The sequence below is a fragment of the Populus trichocarpa genome, chromosome 18 (genome assembly GCF_000002775.5).
Source record: "Populus trichocarpa isolate Nisqually-1 chromosome 18, P.trichocarpa_v4.1, whole genome shotgun sequence".
Classification (NCBI taxonomy): Eukaryota; Viridiplantae; Streptophyta; class Magnoliopsida; order Malpighiales; family Salicaceae; genus Populus; species Populus trichocarpa.
Genome location: NC_037302.2, coordinates 8372883 through 8392080, shown reverse-complemented (window position 1 = coordinate 8392080; position 19198 = coordinate 8372883). Strand labels below are relative to the sequence as shown.

The 19198-nt window shown below is 31.7% G+C and overlaps 2 protein-coding genes across 3 annotated transcripts; one reads left to right on the top strand and one right to left on the bottom strand.

Annotated features, from left to right (window-relative positions):
• Positions 1 to 454: 454 nt before the first annotated feature.
• Positions 455 to 2769, bottom strand: LOC18107663 (inositol oxygenase 2). The gene is made up of 11 exons (XM_006371898.3): positions 2552 to 2769; positions 2317 to 2434; positions 2140 to 2221; positions 1840 to 2044; positions 1694 to 1753; positions 1548 to 1600; positions 1321 to 1443; positions 1125 to 1194; positions 946 to 1024; positions 743 to 824; positions 455 to 650 (listed from the first exon to the last, which is right to left on the bottom strand). The coding sequence occupies exons 1-11, from the start codon at positions 2583 to 2585 to the stop codon at positions 624 to 626; spliced, it is 933 nt and encodes a 310-aa protein (XP_006371960.1). The 5' UTR covers positions 2586 to 2769; the 3' UTR covers positions 455 to 623.
• Positions 2770 to 15555: 12786 nt separating this feature from the next.
• LOC18107664 (glutathione hydrolase 3) lies at positions 15556 to 19168 on the top strand. 2 transcript variants are annotated; one of them, XM_052449041.1, is made up of 7 exons: positions 15556 to 15858; positions 16375 to 16715; positions 16954 to 17472; positions 17720 to 17961; positions 18054 to 18318; positions 18476 to 18613; positions 18719 to 19168. In XM_052449041.1, the coding sequence occupies exons 1-7, from the start codon at positions 15726 to 15728 to the stop codon at positions 18992 to 18994; spliced, it is 1914 nt and encodes a 637-aa protein (XP_052305001.1). In that variant the 5' UTR covers positions 15556 to 15725; the 3' UTR covers positions 18995 to 19168. The 2 variants fall into 2 exon arrangements, with proteins under 2 accessions (XP_052305001.1, XP_052305000.1); XM_052449040.1 differs by having other exon boundaries at positions 15558 to 15858; positions 18051 to 18318.
• Positions 19169 to 19198: the final 30 nt, after the last annotated feature.

Here is a 19198-nt window from a genome sequence, read left to right as displayed (position 1 = left end):
TGGTGATTTTATTTGATGTGAAATTACTTGCATACAAATAAAGAAATCCAAAAAAAAAAAAAACGCAGGACATAACTCTGCCATAACAATTTGGAGGGGATTCGGAAATAAAATGACAATATCCTTGCGTACGTGCTCTTCTAAAATCAGTGGTTATATATATATATATATATATATTGTAAAGAAGAAAAGGATGAATTTTAATTTAAAATATAATTATTTAATTAACAGTTATAATATTTCAAATTTATATAAACTTTTCATTAAAAAAAAATATAAAAAAACATATTTTCTCTTTGTTCTCTCTTCTTATTTATTTTTTTAAGATTTAGAGAATTTAATTGTATTTAGGAATTCTTTTTTTTTTCTTATTCTTTTTTAAATTTAAATAATTTAGTTATATTCTAGAAATATTATTTCTCTATAAAACAAATAAACACATTAAAAAAAAATATTTCCACACAATCAAAATCATCTCTTTATTTATTTCCATTCTCAAACAACTTTTCGCTTCAATAATATACTCAAATGTAAAGTGCAGCAAACAATCCCGATGCATTATGCCCATCATTATCAATATCAGCCTGCCTTTTCCATGATGTACAATTAATCCACGTCATTGTTCACCATCTAAGCTTTTCCGTGAAATACTGCAACGAAATTATTTAAATATATAAGATTAACGCTACCAACAAAGTTAAGAAATTTAGAAAACTAGCTCGAGAAGGAAAAAAAAACTCACCTTCTTGATCAGAGATTGATAGTATGGCTTGACTTCATCAACATCGACAAGAACTTTGCTCTTGCTGTAAAGGTCATATTTGCTGCAAATCATTCACAACGTCCGAGAAGTTAAGATTGGATAACGCCATAAGCGGATATATATATTGCAAGGAAAGAAACGAGAATCAATGCAAAGCGGTGAATCAAATCAAGCATATATACTTGAATATGTTGAGCCACTTCAAATCCTCCTCATCTTCCTTGTTCATCAGATGCTTATATGCTCCTGCCTTGTGTAAAGCTACATCGCGCAAGAAATCCTTATGTTAATTAATGGATTCATCAGATCAGTATACTGGTTGCATGAAACATAAACAGGGAAGGAAGATCATAGCACTTACGATAGAGGGAGTGATATCGGATAATGAACAATGCAGCGTGTGGTAAAGTGGTTCCATTTTCCTTGGCCACCTAATGTTTAAATATTAATAATTAGAAGAGAGATCAGGAACAAAGGCAGCCGCCATTGTTTTGGTACTTGAAAACGTCTCATAATACTTAAGGTTTTGTAGGCGTTTGAAAGGGAAAAACACATACCAAGTACATGTAGTCATCGTGCCCCCATGAGATCACCACATTGTCCAGCCCGCAGCCTTCCTTGTAAATTCCATTCTTTGTGCTGTAGGCAGGATTCTTGAAATCAGGGTTGTCCGTGAAATACTGCACCAAGAAATTAAAAAGTTGAGCAGTGTCTAACTGGATTGTTTACAGCTACAATTACTATATGCGCTAAGATTTCCGGAAATGTTCAGAAGCAGAAATACCTTGTGATGAACGTTGGATTCGTCGAATGCACAGCCAAGAGGGAATGTATCTCCTGAAACATAAAACTTAAATTGAGTATTCAAGGAAGTGTTAATTAAAAAATAAAACCAGTTGTTCATATATATGGCCAAAACACGATGCTCACCAACAACAGCCCATTGAGGAAGCTGTCCAAACTGAGGAAGAAGAAGAACCTTTCCAAGATCTGAGACCACTCCAAGAAAGAATGATTAAAGATCAAAAATCACTTCGATTAGCACAGATCAGGGATTTTGGGAAGGGTATATATACCGTGGATAAGAGCAGTCAAGTGCAACCAATCCTCATTGGGATAGTCTTTCCTGATGGCTTCAGCTGATTGCAGCAAGTGTTGAATTTGAGGTTCATCCAGGTCCGGATCGCTATCATCTACTACATCATTCAGGAGCTCACAGCATTCCCAGATGCTCATAACAGCCTTGTCAAGCTTCCCATACTCTTCTCGCATCTTCATCACCTGGATCAATTAATTCATTTGCATGACGTCAAATCCAAACCTTGTATGTTACACCTTTTACCACTAGCACTCCATGTTTTTAAAAATCTCCTTACATAATCGTATGATTGGTTAATGTGTTGCTGTCGGTAGAATTCCTCCACGGTCTTTTGCCTTTCACTCTCTGCATTATAATCCCTGCAGCATATTTGTCGTCACCATTAATTGCATATATAATTAGAGAAAGAGAGCACTTCATTTCTTTTAACAAGATTGAGAAAAATAGGAGAAACCTGAAGGAGTTGCCAAATGAATTGATCACTGGCGCATCGAATGCTTCAGTTTTATTTGGAACCACAAACCCACCATCTAATACCAACTCCTTGGCATCATAATCGTCTATATGGCCCTCTGCTTGTAATCACACCACGATAATATAAATAAATATTTCTGAAACACTTCTAAATTCATGCAAGCCAACAATAAATTCAAGGAAAAGAAGAAGAAGAAGCAAGAATTGTTTGGTACCGCTTAGCTCAGGTTGGGGAATGAGGATAGTCATGTTGCCGCCGAATGATTACCAAAGAACCAGAAAGAAGAAAGGAAAAAACAAATTGAATGGAAATGAAAAGCAGAGAATAGAAGGAAGAAGGATATGCCTGAACTCAAGGAATTGGAATTGAATGTGACACAGGTGATTGCTGCTGGAGGGGCTTTTATAGCACCACCAGGTGTCCTTGCCTGAGAATTGGAAGATTTGGAGTCCTCAATTGAAAATCTACCTAACTCAGTCTTCTTAAATCCGATAGAAGCGGTCCAAGATAGTTCAAGCCTATCACAAATGAATTTCACATCCCCTTCGTGCGCGTGTATTTTAACAATAACAACATCATCATGGCTTTATCAAATATATTTGTTGTTAATGAGGTATTTGTGGTGATTTTTTTTTATTTATTTATTTACGTGGGTGTCTGGGTCAGTTTGCTCGCACCACGACTAATCTCACGGCCCACTGAACATCCTGCAAACCCAGTGAGCATGTAAGACACCGCGGGGATGACAGACATACACAATGAAGTTCGAACCCAGGTGCAGAGGAAGGGAACAAGCCCCTACCACCGTTAAGCCAAGACCTCAAGTGCTTCTTCTTTTTTGTTTTCTCATTGTCTATTGTTTTGCTATAGTCTTTTATCACAACTAGAATGTTGTATAACACTCATAAAATATTTTGTTGGTGTTTAAATACTAATTCTATCATAAAATTTATAAATAGTAATTTAATATTATAATTTAATATGAGTTTTTTTTTTTTTTTTTTTTTTGCGATAGTGATATGAAAGTACCTTATATGGTAACATAGTGAGCATATGTTGGTTGAATTCAATGTGATGTATCAAACTGATGATGTTTCTTTTTTGTTTTTATTAATGTGGGTGTTCGGGGCCAGCTTGCGCGCACCTCGACTAATCCCATGAGCCTTGAAGTTAACGACCATATAAGTCTCCAGTGGCACCGAGGTTTGTGGGACTCGAACTGATGACCTCTAAGGAGTAAATCTAGGGTCTGCCTAGTTGAATTACACTCCTCAGGGTTAAACTGATGATGTTTCTTGTTTAATATGAATGAGGTATATTGGTTTATGTTTGTGAATTTTCTAAGACCATATTTTTTTCATACCTCTAATTATCAAGTTTATATCTAATAATAAATTCCATGAATCTTCTTGACTTTTCTTTATTTTCTTCTAATTTTCGTATATTGTTTTTAATTTTGTAAACAAACACTACCACAATCTTTAGCTTTACCGATAAAATTTTTTGTTGGTATTTGCACTACCATTCCGTTGGTAAAAAAATTACCGACGAAATCACCGACGACAAGTCTTCGTCGGTGAATCTTTTATCGGTAATTTTTTTTCCGTCGGTAAATCTGTTGATAATAAAAAATATTATTACCGATGGATTTACTGACGGAAAAAACGAGCAAATTTTTTTTCATTCCGTCGGTAATTCCCTCGGAAACAAACCGTATGTAATTCCGTCAGTAATTATTTAAAAATATTTTTTAAAAAATATATTTTACAAAACTATAAAATAATTAAATTAATATTAATCAACACTCTATAATACTCAAAATGCTTGGAAAAAAGAAGAATAAAATCAACTCAAAAACATTTGCAACAAATAAATAACATGAAAAAATAAATTCAACTAAAAAAATTCATATGAAAAAAATTTAAAAATCCTATAAATAAATCAACTAAAAATTGATCTCATATAAAAAAAAATCCTACAATAACATTCATACAATTATTAAGAATAAAAACAATTAAAAATAAAATAAAAAACAAATATAATATAAAAATACATAAAAAAAAATTTATCTTAATATAGTTGCAAGCGAAGAAAATAGCTAAAAATAGCTAATTAAGACCCGTGTTCTGAGCTGTAAATATCTCTTTTGATAAATCTTCTGAATCTGGCTGTGCATGCCTCCATGTTTCCTCTCAAACTTTTCTTATTTGCATGCAAGGATAAGAGTTTGTAGTAAATACAACGAGGGCTCGAAACCTAAAACTATATAATAATAGGGGCAATTTGGTGGCTAATCCCTGAGTCAGCTTTGCGTGGATATCATATCTTATTTCGCTATGCACAGCTCGGTTTCAGGGCCCACTGACGCAGCATCTAGTCATGCCACAACTAGAGCCCTTTGACTTTAAAAAATACCCCGGTTTTTTTATAATTGTTCTGGTGGATGTTGCTTGAGATCAACGGCTGACCTGCGAGCAACCCGGATCGAACCACCCCTCGACGCGCAGTAGAGGAGTTGCGGATTGAGCCACGTCATCAAGCCATTTGTTTGGATGTAACGCAGCGGTAACTTTTTCTTGGAATTGTCTCGTTGGATGGAATATGCAAGTTGCTAACCTTAGAGGGAGCCAGCCCGGCATATATATCTGTCATAAAATATAGCAGTCGGCTGGGTAACTAAGTGATATCCACATTTTGCCTTCACTATTTATTTATTTATTTTATTAATATAGATATGCACACTAATTTATACCTATCTTAATTAATTTTACAGGTTTTAAAATTAATGATTATATAAACATTTAATATTACTTCAACTCATAACCATTAAAAAAACAAAATTAAAATTGAATGACCCCTGAGATTAAGGATTATTTATTTTATAGCATATGAAGCACGGAATTTATTAGGAAGGACATGTGCGATTGCGTCAACACGTTCAAATCATAATAATAAATTCGAAATCTGTACAGCTTGCATGTCACCATACCGACTTTAATTCTTGAAAGTGGCCAATTAAAGGGAAAACGGCCTTAAAAGTTAAAATCACAATTCACAAGCATGGATGACGATTGCATGCAATTGATGAGCAATATTCTCATAGGTCTGCGCACACCGCACAAAGTACCAGCACCCGCAAGCATCCAGTAGTAAAGAAGATGTAACAAATAAAAAATTAAAACAAAAATGTAGCTTTTTGTTGGTGGACCGTGGCCAATCAATCTCGCGGTAAATGTTATAAGCAAAGCACCGAATAGTGGTCACTCTATATGCATGGCGTATGGTTCACTTTCCAATAGAAAATCTCGTCGGGCGTTCTGCATCAGCAATGTAGTTAAGATGTACAATTAGCAGCCGTTCGATTTTCGATCTTATATAGATGAAGGGTCCATACACAATATACCCCTATCACATGATGTGAACTGCATGTAGAGAACCAGAGATACGAAGCCTCGTAGCCATGCAGATCCAGCTCGTCTATCCATTACTGAATGTTACACACACACACACACACACACACACACACATCATGTCTTGAGTTCCATGCATATTTGTGTTCGAGAATATACAATAATTCATTAGATTTTAATCAACCAATGGTTTAATTTTTGAGATTGGAATGGTTTTTTAAGATAATATTAAATATTTAAAGATCAAATGAGGAATTCATATCTTATCACCCTATCTAAGTTAAACACAAGGTAATAAAATATAATATTGTAATTATTCAATCAACTTCACTTAATAATTTAAAATTTAAAATTAATATTATTATTTTATAATATTTAACAACTCCTATTGGAGTCTTCAATCCAACCCAAATTAACTAAAGATCCATACTTTTCAATTTAATAAAACTTTAATAGCCTATTTTTTTTTTATATTACCAAGTTACTTTAAAGCCTAACTGTATAAACTTGCTGATATAAATAGAAACAACCCAAGAAAGATAATATAAACAACTAATTTATAATTATATTAAATACGACATCACTCAAAAACTTTAATTAAAAATTTTATTACTGATTTTTTCAAGTAGTCTATATTTTTAAGAAGCTTAAAACTTCTTGAATAAATCTAAAAAGCGACCAAAAAAACTAAGAAATTTGAAAATACAGCAAAAATCAATAAAATTCCTAATCAAACTAGGAAATTGAAAAATAAAGATGAAAAATAACAAAACTAGCTTGAATAACACCATATAGCCCTAATTTGGAGGTCTCTCAAACCTCAATTGGTTACAATAAGTTGACCCCCTATTTAAACTAGTCTTGTAAAGTCTCCTGGCAAAATTTAAGCACCATTTAATAGTTGAATTGAAAATTATGGAAGCTTTTATTAAGCCAATCATGCTACATAACCCAGACTTTTTCTTGGGCTTAGCCCTATCCCACCAGTCCATCAATTTTCTTTAAAGACTATCAACATAGTCCAGTTATGGCAGATCCATAACTAACTTAGCATAACCACATGCATCAGCCTTTTATGTTGAAAAGAACTCATTCTCGAGTTCTGGCCATCTAATTGATTATGCTATCATTATTGTTGACCATTAAAAATGGTGTTAGCGCCCTTGTCCTTCATTACCTCAAACACATTAACATTAAATAGTTAGAAAACTCAAATAAAATAGGTCAATAATCAATTTTAAAAACAATCTCAATCTTTACAGAACCATTTATAGTCACAAATGGCTTGTTCCACACCATATCCTTTTTGATATTATTTTGATTCTCCACATGCTCCTTCTCTTCCTCCTTATAAACTAGGTTAAAAACTATAAATTATTACCCTTTCTTGGTTCAACCTCGACAACTTTCCTTTTATTTTTAATGTGCTAACACCACGCGATTTCTTTTTATATTGAGGATGTACATGTTATGTTGTCTATCATGAAAGATATTTATGTCATATTGATATCAACTAATATAGATAAAAACAACAGAAGAAAGACAACAAAAACAAGCATAGTATAATTATATTAAATAGGGTCACCGCTAAAAAATCCTAATTCAAAATCTTATTATTTGAAATTTTTCTTTAAAGAGTGCCTCTCTAAAAGGTTTACAACTTTTTAAATAAACCTAAAAATCAACCTAAACAAACTAGAAAATCTAAAAACAAAGGAAAAAAAGCAATAAAAATCCATAATAAACTAGAAAATCATGAAAAAATAAGAGAAAAAATTATAAAACTAGCTTGAACATCACAATCGAGGCCTAATTTTGAGGTTTTGTAGACCTCAACTGGTTATAGCGAGCCAACCCCTCTTCAAGTAGTCAATTTATCTAAGAGGTCTATAACTCATTAAATAAATCTAATAACTAACCTAAACAAACTAGGAAATTCAAAAATAAAATGAAAAGGTATTAAAATTCTAAACAAACTAGGAAATTTAGGGAAAAAAAATAAGAGGTAAAATAATAAAACTAGCTCGAACAACACCTTTTATGCTTAATTTGAAGGTCTTCAAAACTCGATTGATTATGTTGAGCCAACTCCCTTATAAAACTAAACCTGTAGAATCTTTTAGTAAAATTAAAGTATGATCCAATAACGGATCAAAAGTTATCAGCTTTTTTTATTAGGCTCAAGACTTAACATAACCTAGGCCTTTTCTTGGGCTTAGCCCCATCCTATCGGTTTATAAATACCCTTGCCAGGTTATCCATGTAGCCCAGTTATGGTAAATCCATAACTGACTAATTATAATCACCTATATCACTTGCTTTGCACTATGTCAAATAAAAATACAATAAGGCATCTATATTTCTTGTTTTAAAAAACTAGCTTTCTTAGCATTATGGTTTCTTTTCATTTATAGTTGAATGATTTCCATGATTCCATCTCAATTTCTAGTCTTGTTTTTTAGAATTTATGATCACCAATCTTTTAACAAGTGGATAACTAATAATCTAGCAATAACATGGTTAATTCTCTACCCATTCTCTTTACTTTGTTTTCCTTTTCATAAAACTAAATAGTGAATGTCTCTCTTGCTCTTTTTATCCCACTTTTATTCTCTATTCTTTCTCTTTTATTTCTCACTCTTTCCTTTTCCCTCTCTTTCTTTCTCTACATGTTTTATGTCTTAGTCAATTCTTAAAATTTTATATATTCTATAATTATACATATTACTTGAAATCATACTATATATACTTCAATATAAAATAACACACTTTTACATACATTAATTAGTGTAAGCAAGACACACATTCATGTCTCAAATAGAGCTTATAACACACCATGTTGCATCTTATGTCACATTGCTATTGGTGCTAAGGATGACAATTTAATCTAAACTTGATGGATACTAACCCAAATGGGTGGGTTTTTTTTTTTAAATATTAACCTTACGTGAGGAGAGAAAAGACATTGTTTGGATCAAAATATTCATCACTGAATTAGGTGTGGTTCCTAGCATTGTTGATCCAATAGCCTTATAATGTGATAATAATAAAGTCATTGCACAAGCAAAGGAACTAAGGTCTCATCAATAATCTAAAAATATACTTAGACAATTCCATTTGATTAGGGAATCATAAAAATGAAAGATGTAAAGATAGAGTTAGTACCATCTAAAAAGAATCTTATAGACCCTCTTACTAACCACTACTCTAGTAGAAACATTATCATCAAAGAAAGCGATATGGTATTTGATACATGCATGATTAACTTTAGTGCAAATGGAAGATTGCTAGTGTATATGTCCTTTAACCTACTAGTTGGTTACACGTGACATTGATTTTATTCATGTAAACATATTTAATTCATAATAAAAGCTTTATTTATCTTTTATATTCATCTAAAATTTTATTAATGAATCTAGAGTAAAGATAAAGTTTTAGGGACAAAAATGTCTTGCAAAGAAAATTATAAAGTTGTTATAATTATAGGATTGTTATTGCATCAAAGCATTATTCATAAATATTCTTGGTCAATGCTCTATTAAAAGTGGACGTTAATTAGAGTTATTAAGACATATACATCTTATGTTTTTTCTTTATAAAAGCAAGGAACTATTCTCATAAGGTGAGGTATTAGGAATACTTATAACTAATATATAGGTGCTTGATAGATGACATGTACACTAAACTAACTCGCATGAGAATTTCATATGGAAAGATCACATGTGTCTATGAAAAGGCTTACATGATGATTACGTGAGTGATCCTTATACTTAAGATCACTAAGTTATCTTATATAAGGAATGTTATGCTTTGATCATGTTACACGTTGTCTTGATCAAGAGTAACAAATAAACATATATTGGGTATAACATAAACTATATGAAGGTATTTGAGTAATCAAAAGAAAATTTTTCACACTAGGTGAATTAGAGAAAATATTATATTTGTTCTCAAATAGTATTGATTTTAAATCCCTGCGCAAAATGGAATGAAATTTGAAAAGAGTTTCAAATTTTATTCAAATAATCAATTATTATGGTGTTAAGAACAAACATGATTTGACAGGATAGACACACTCTATGCTATAATGTTTAAATTGGAACATTATTGATGAAGAGATAATAATTACACTAAAAAACTAGTCACTGAAATATTAAGTTAAACCACTAATGACTTTTCTAATATTTAAGGGGATCATGGAAAGTTGAAAAACATTGTACTTGATCTTCAAATATAAATCAATCAATTATTGAATTGATAATAAATTAATTTGTTTAATTTATTTAATCTTATTTTATTTAGGATTGTGATTTATATTAGGGTCAATTTATTAAGGAACCTAATGAGTTACATATATAAGAATCATTGGTCAGAAATTAAAATGAGATGATTAATCAAGTGTGACTTGATTGTAAATAAGTTTTAAAAATTAAGGACTAGAATATCATTTATATTGGAAATTACAATTATAGACCTAGAAAAATCAAGGAGGGACTTGATTGAATAAATTTATAAAATTATCATGAAATGATATATGTGATATTATTCAATGAAAAAATTGATATTTTTCTATTTATAAGGTTTCCATATTTCCCTATAAATAGAATATTATATCTTTTATTTTATGAACAGTACAACAGTAAATAGTACAGAACACCTGAAAAACAGAAAAGAAAAGAACTAGTACTAAAAGGCATAGTAGTCCTTTTATCCTAAAAGGGTTTAAGAGATTTCTCACTGGTAGCTTGAGTGGATTACCGTTAGGGGTCAAACACTTGGGTGACTTGTGGTTTGTAACAATCCAACATTGAAGCAATTATTCAAAAAAAATAAAAATAAAACATATAATCTTTAGGTTATTTTTGTATAAATACTAAAAAATCCTAGATTATCTAACATAATCTTGGGACATCCAATTTTTTTTTTAATTCTCCATTTTCACTAGATATATATGTTTCAGGAAACTTAACACACATATGGTTCAATATTAAGGTAATACTAGAAGAAAGTTATGCGTCTTTATATATATATATATATATATATATCTTTGTGTGTGTGTGTGTGTGTTTGTAGATTTATTTATTTTGTTTTTTGTTTTTTTCTAGATTGATTTCTAGAAAATTATAGAAGGATATTTATTGTATTATTTATTGAGATTTTATAATGACTTTGAATTTTAAAAAATATTTAATTTTATCCCCTGAATTATATATGTTTTGGAAAGAAAATGACACGATAATTAAACTTTTTTTTTTGTTTTTATTTATTATATTTTATTAATGGAAATTAAATTGAATCTTGCACTCTCTCCATATTAATACAACAACTGAGACATCAATATCTAATTCGACACAAGTGAGACCGACCAAATCTTCTACAAAAGATAGTTTGTTTAATCTTATATCTGAGCATGACCTAATCATTTCTTCTTTCATTTATTATCTTCCCTTGGGCTTTATTTTATAGCATTATCTCTCTTTTTTCTCAAACAATTAGGATAACACCAAAAATATAGAGAAAATTGGATTGTAGAGATATGCTTCAAAATATTTACCCTACACAACATTTAAGCGATCATGAAGTTATAATTCGTTGAAAGCAGAATGAAAACTAAAAAAAATAACCTTGGACCTAAGAGATTCTAAACAATTACTGTTCATTTATAATATATGAGAATTTTTAGGCGACCTAAGAGATTCTAAGAAATTACTGCTCATTTATAATATATGGGAATTTTTAGGCATGTCAAATCTTTTTATTCATTTTTATATCCTATTTTGTGAGTTGTCAACAAAATAACAAAATTGAGCCCAAAGCACAATCTCAACTTTATAGTTAAATTTGTAAGAAGGAATAATAAGTGACACCGGTAAAAATAAAACAAAAATAATCATAAATAAATGAGCACGGGTGCTTGGAAAAATAATAAAATAAAATTGCTAGTTATTATTATTTTAGCAAATAACATATCAATTTTGCTAGTTATTTTAATTTTAACAAATACAAAAGGCTAGTAGATTGCTAGCTTCATCATTAACGAAACAATTCCTTGGGAGCTTTTTATTTGAAAGTAAAATTAATATATTTTATATCACTCTTATAAACCTTAAAAATCACATATCCCACATATCATATACAATGTATATAAAGATCATAGAGCCTTTTTGACATGTCAAGCAAGATTAAGTATCTTCAACTAAATTTTGTCAATTAAGAGTATTTTAATTGATTTGATAAATCACATAAATTCCATGCACTTCACATCAACATAATAAAAAAAACAAATCACAAGATTGATCAATGCCATTCACAAAAATATAAGTAAAGAATTAAAACAAAAAGATTAGGGGTTTAATTACCAAAAAAAAAATGTAGGGACTGAGTTATAGAAAGAGATAAGAATTAGGGACCAAACAACACAAAAAGAAGTAAAAATCATTGTGGATTATTTAGTCTTGGTTTATTAAAGAAACCTAAAATCCTTTTTAAAAAAGTATCTCAACTCACAAATCATTTAGTCTTGATTTTTTATTGTAGCATGTAAGCAAGTTTATTATGGATTATAATAGTGAAATGATGATTTTGATCTTCACTCCAAAATCATTAAGCCTTGTATGAGGGGTAGAATAATCTTTTTGTAATGTTCAAAAAGTCATTAATGAATTAGATGAGGAAAGAAGGTCTTTACACATTTGTTTAGAATGGCTCTAGGGGCTTTATAGTTTTTTTCTTCTTTTTAAATTGTAAAATTACTAATCTAACCTTGGTTACAAGAAAAAAAATGAATAATTTTTAAAAATTAAATTACTTCATTGCCCTTCAAATTTTAAAACTTTATCCTTCGGTATAGGGGTACACTTTAGTCTTTTAAATTTAATTATTTTTTCATTCTCACATTTCATTAGGGGTGTGAATAGTAGCCATAGGCTTTGGACGGCGCATGCAGCGCCATCTGGTGGCCAAAAGCCTACTACTGGGGAAGCGACCGAAGCGTCTTAGTGACCCCTCCATGCCTAAGTGGCTTGTGTTGTCTAATTGTTTATGGTTTAGTGTGTGTGGCTTTTTTTTCCCTCTCATATTGATTTTCATGTTAGTTTTCCAAACTTTCAAAACAACCTTTCAATTTTATTTTATTTTATATCCTTATTCGTTTGATTACTATTTTTTTTTATTTGGGATGATTTATGAAATTAGAATTTTTTTTTCAATTCTATCCTCCATGAACTTTTTTCATCTGTCAAATTTAGTTTTTATTATTTTACTTATGATTTGTTTTATTTATGATGGTTTTTAATTTATTTTGTTTTGAAATTTCATCCTTCTTGAGTTCTTTTGCTTATCAAATTTGATTCTTTTTTTTGCTATTTTTTTACATTGAAAATTGATATTTTTATGATTTCATTCTTCAATATTTATTTGCTCGGGTATTTAGCTTATTTGTTGGGCTTGAGTTTATAGTTTAACAAGTTGTGAGTTTGAAAGATTAATCTGGGTTTACAAGGTTCACCCAAATTTGCTTGGTTTTTTCCTTCTTTTTTTTCAGTTTATTGTTTTTGGTTTCATTGTCCAACATTTTTTTTCTGCTTTCTATGGGATTTTTTAGTTGTTTTGAAAATAACATAGATTGACTTTATTTTTCCGGTCATTATTAAATTTAGCTTTTTTAAAAGGAATTTTGTTTTTTAATTAAAGTAAATTAATTGATTTTATCCTTCAATACTAAATTGGTCAAGTGTTGAGCTTCTTATTTCAACTCCGGTTTAGAATTTAACGGATTGTAGGTTTGAGAGATTAGTTTGGGTTTAAGAGGTTCATTTGGGCTTTTTTTTTTAAGCTTTTTGTTTTATTTCTTCCTCCAATATTGTTTTCTTTTTATGAGATTTTTTAGTTGTTATGAAAATAACATGGGTACCTTGAGTTTGTTTTTTTAGACCTTTGTTGAATTTAGCTTTTTAAAAAGATTTTTTTGTTTTTGAGTTAAATTAAATTAATTGATTAAGTATAAGTATGAAATGTTCATTTTATAGTGTTTTGTTTTTGTTTTTGTTTTGTTTGTTTTTTGGGTCGTTTCTCTTATAGCATGTAGTATCTCTTTCAATTATCTAAATCTTAAATCTTTTAAATCTTTCTTAGTTATTTTAAAATACTGAAGTCGTAAGAAAGTTTTTACACCTAGGCATAAAATCATATTTAACCAGATTAATTATTTTTTTATAAATTATTGGTTGGTATTTAATTAAAATTTGTATCCTAAACCAGAAAAAAAAGTAACAAAAAAACTTTAAGGAATATAATTATTGCATTTGATTTTTAAAAGAAATATATAAATTGCATCACTTGATAGTGTAATTTTCTGAAGAATGAGTTTCATTAAGGATTACATACACACACAATTATAAATTTTAAAAATAGTTAGGTTCGAGCTCTGTGGCTGCTCATATGATGGCCACTGGAGACTTACATGGTCGTTAACTTCAGGAACCGTGGAATTAGTCGAGGTGCGCGAAAGCTGACCCGGACACCCATGTTAAAAAAAAAAACAATAGTGATAATTGGTTTTTTAAAAAAAAAATTGGAAAAAGAAACTTCGGAAACTACAAATAATACTAAATCATCCTTATACTTTTCAATTATTTTGTGTGCATTATTCTACTTTGAACTTGTGGAGGTCTATTTATTTGGCGTCACCTTGTACGACATTGTTTAATTGTTTTGGTACAATTATGTTCATTTTTCAAAGCAATTATCGATTAGGATGATGTAACAAAATAATAATAATAATACTTGCTCTTCCGTGTGGATTTAGAATTAGCCGGTTTCTACCTTTTACTCCCAAAATGCAAAATTGACCGTTTTGTAATTCGCTTGCCGTGGCTAAATTGGAAAGCTCTTATCATCATTAAAAAATAAAAAAAACAAACGTTGCTCTGATGTTTTTTTTTTAATTATTAATACGGAGTATCTGGATCAATTTATATATATTTCAACTAATTCCACGGGTTCTGAAATTAACGATCATGTAAGCCTCCAATGACCTTAAGGTTTGTGAGACTCGAACTAGTGACCTCTAGAGAGCAAACTTAGAGTCTAACCAGTTGAGCTACACCCCTTAGGATTTGCTCCGATGATTTAAACGCTATGTTGATAAAATCTATTTTTAAAGTATTTTTAAAATTAATTTTTATATAAAAATAATATTAAATTAATTTTTTTTATGTATTTTTTAGAGTGTTATCTAACAGGCATTAAATAGTTAATGTTGTGGATAGTTGTATTATTCATTTGCCAAACTTTTTTAATTTTTAATAATTTACCGTTTGAATTATGATTTTTTATTATTATTATAATCTACCAATTTTTTCAATTATTGTCAATTAAATGTGTCTTTAAAAAAATCACTTAATTTGTTTTATGGAATTAATTGATCTATGCATTTTAAATTTTTTAAAAATCTAAAACTACTTGAAAATCCAAGAAAAAAACCCAAAAAACTTAATAAAACATTGAAGAACTCGAAAAAAGACAAAATTAAAAATCCTAGAAAATGATAATGCAGATTCTATTCAGATTAGTCATATCATGAAAAAGTTTGAAGGACCAAACTGAATTCCTATGAAAATCTTATTTAATCTTGTACACACATGAATCTACATCAAATACCAACCCAATTCATTTCTTTTTTCTCCCTTTTGCTTCACTTTACCAAAGACATCGAACTAAAAATTAAAAAATATTTTATTATTAGTCATGAATTAGAATGTCAAACCACGAAATAAAAAAGAGAAAAAAAATGAAAAAATATATTCACCTATCAACAAAAGATTCCTCACAGCCTAACACATGAATAAAGAAAGGTCTCTTGTTCAACCAGTAAGAGTCCATCAAGACACCTAACCAACACTGACAGCTTATCAGGTAATAATACCATCTCTTTCTCTTAGACTCTGTCTTTGTTGTTGAAGGTTGAAGGGAGGGATCATGGGGCGACAGAGCACCGTAGCTCCGCTCTTGGGCACTGATGTCTCATCAACAAATTATCATATTTATGGCAAGAAGAATTGGAGTCGCAAAGCTTTGTGCTTCTTTCTTGCCTCCGTAACCATTATTACAAGTACTAACCACTCTCTCTCTCTCTCTCTCTTTATGTTTGTATGTTTGGTTTTTGTTCCTTCTATATATATATATATATATATATATATATATATATATACAGTCGTTCAGAATTCCTTCCATGTTCTGTGGGGTTTCCAGGATCATTGGAACCCACTCCATCCAATAATTTGTGCCAAGTACAATCCGCCATCTAACAGCATGTTTAATCAGATTAGCAGAGCCAAAACAAGATAGTTGTTCTGGGATTCACAGGATAAGTTATTATCCTCGTTTAATTATAAAGAATCATTCATTTGGGCAAATATTGCAAGTGCTATGTTTTTGTTCTCACCATTTCCTTATCAGTTGCTGTCGAGATCTGTTAATTTTTATCTCATATTTTAATTATTTGTTGGAGCACGACTGCATGCCTTTCCTATAAGATGCAAAACGTTCAGATTATCATTTCTAGTGTTCATGAAAATGCTATAATTATCCAAGTTAATGCTACCTAAGCATACTGTTTGCACTTCAGCTGTAGGCCTGCTAACTTTTGGAGCCCACTTCACTTGTTGGGTACTGAGAGGAGGAAAAAACTACAGTGAGAGGATTGAAGTTAACAATGCTGAGATTGTCGAGTCAGAACAAGGTGTTGTTGCTGCTGATGATGCCCGGTGTTCTGAAATCGGTGCATCAATGCTTAGACAAGGTGGGCATGCTGTTGATGCTGCAGTGTCAACTGCTTTGTGCGTTGGTGTTGTTAATCCAGTGGGAAGTGGAATAGGAGGTGGAGCTTTCATGATTGTCAGGTCTTCATCTACTTCTAAAACTCAAGCTTTTGACATGAGAGAAACTGCTCCCGGGGCAGCTTCACAGGTTCAAAGTCTTCTCTTTCACCTAAAATATCAGTACTTGCTAGCTTTTCTACATCACACTTTGTCCCAGTAAATCCGCTAGATCCTATCCATCAGGGAAAAAAAGAAAGAAAATCAACTAGAATTTTCTTCTATGTTTTTTTTTTTTTTTTTTAATTTTGTTTACCAGGATTGCATGTTCATTGCCCATTTTGAAGGTCTGCTTATTCATCTTTTATGGTGTATTTGTCCATGAATAGAATATGTATGCAAACAACTTGAATAACAAGTATTCAGGTGCCCTGTCCATGGGAGTTCCCGGTGAGATTGCTGGCCTCCATGAAGCTTGGCTGCAACATGGGCGTTTGAATTGGAGGACTCTATTCCAACCTGCCATAAAACTTGCCAGGGATGGTTTTGTTGTTGCTCCCTATCTTGCATCTTCCATTGCTAAAAGTGCCAAAAAAATCATGAATGATCCTGGGTTGCAGCAAGTGTTCGCTCCGAATGGGAGGTTGTTACAAGCTGGTGATAAATGCTCTAATCTGGAGCTAGCCCAAAGCCTGGAAGCAGTCGCAGAACAAGGTCCACAAGCCTTTTATAATGGCACTGTCGGTGAGAAATTTGTAAAAGATGTCAGAGATGCTGGTGGGATTCTAACGATGGAAGATCTAAAGAATTACAAGGTGGATATAATGGATGCCTTAGCTGCTAACGTTACGGGCTACACTATATATGGAATGCCACCACCTTCAAGTGGAACACTTGGAATGTCTCTGGTGGGTTATATTTTTTCACTTATGAATGCATATTGTGTCAATCAAGCATTTTGTTATGTAAAATCAAGTGATCTTTTGGCTGTTCTGCTCTGGCTTTGAAGGACTGATGTCCAACAAAACTAGGGCTAATTAGTGAGCTGACTTCAGGATATGGATATTTCATTTTACTCTGACTACAATACTGTTCATGGTTGTGAAGCTTTTGAATTATGTGGATTGGATTTCTCTAAATTCTGATGCAAAACAGGTCTTAAACATCCTAAATAGTTATGGAAGTTCAAAAGCTGCAGAGGGAAATCTTGGTCTTCATCGCTTGATTGAAGCGATGAAGCACATGTTTGCCGTTCGAATGAACTTGGGGGACCCTGCTTTCATAAACACAGCCAAATATATGTCTGAAATGCTTTCCCAATCTTACGCTGATAAAATACAGAAAATGATAGTGGACAATACCACATTCCCTCCAGAATATTACATGAATATGGAAAGGTATGTCTACTTGCTACTGATTATAAATAAAGCTTTACTGGTATCATTGTCACTGTGTCATGATTCTAAAGATTCCAGACCTTAATTAGTAGGTGGAGTCAGCTTAGAGATCATGGAACCAGCCACTTTTGCATTGTGGATGCAGAGCGAAATGCTGTATCAATGACAACAACAATAAATTATGGTTTTGGAGCTGGAGTTCTCTCGCCCTCTACTGGAATTCTGCTCAACAATGAGATGGGTGATTTCTCAGCACCCACAGAGATAACTCCTGACATGCTCCCTCCTGCTCCAGCAAATTTTATCGAACCCAACAAGAGACCTTTATCTTCCATGACTCCTATTATTGTCACCAAGGTTTGGCTTTATATATATATTACTCTCTATCAAGCTAAAAATTCTTGCAGCTCAACAGCAATAGTTTCGACCTCATTGGTCTTGAATCAGATGTATCGTCATCAATTTCATAAATCCTCTCTAACTTCGAGTAATCTCACTTTTGTAAACTCCACAGGACAATCAGCTAGCTGGGGTCATGGGTGGTAGTGGCGGACTTTTCATCATTCCAGCGGTGATACAAGTCTTTCTTAATCATTTTGTCTTGAGGATGGAACCTTTAACTGCAGTCGAGAGTCCAAGGGTCTATCACAAGGTAGGAAACTTGCCTCAACAGTCAATTCATGTTTATCTTCTCTCTGGGTAAAATATGATATGCCGTCTAATACTTGGACATTTCATGTGATCTTATTTTGAGCAGTTAATACCCAATACTGTATTGTACGAAAACTGGACAGTAATAGATGGCAAGCACATAGAACTTGCAGGGGACAGAAAAGCTTTCTTGGAGGAAAGGGGTCATCAGTTGCTGGCTCAGGCAGGAGGAGCTATTGTCCAGCTTGTTGTTCAGACCCTCCAAAGCCCTATCCACGTGGACAGCGAAAATTCGAGAGATTCTGTAAATTCCCAAATACTCCATGGAACGCTTACGGCAGTGAGCGATCCAAGAAAAGATGGCAGGCCTGCAGCAATTTGATCTGTCAGTTTTTTCAAATTGAAATTTCCTAGAGAAATGTAGCCAATTGGCAGGAAATACAGCTGTGAAACATTATTATTCTGTAGAAGATTAGGCAATTTATGCGTAACTCTAAAAAAAATGTATATTTTGTTAGCAAATTTGATGTTGGCTGATGATACTGCAACTTAAAAATCCTTCTTCACCTTGGAATTGGATGCCTCC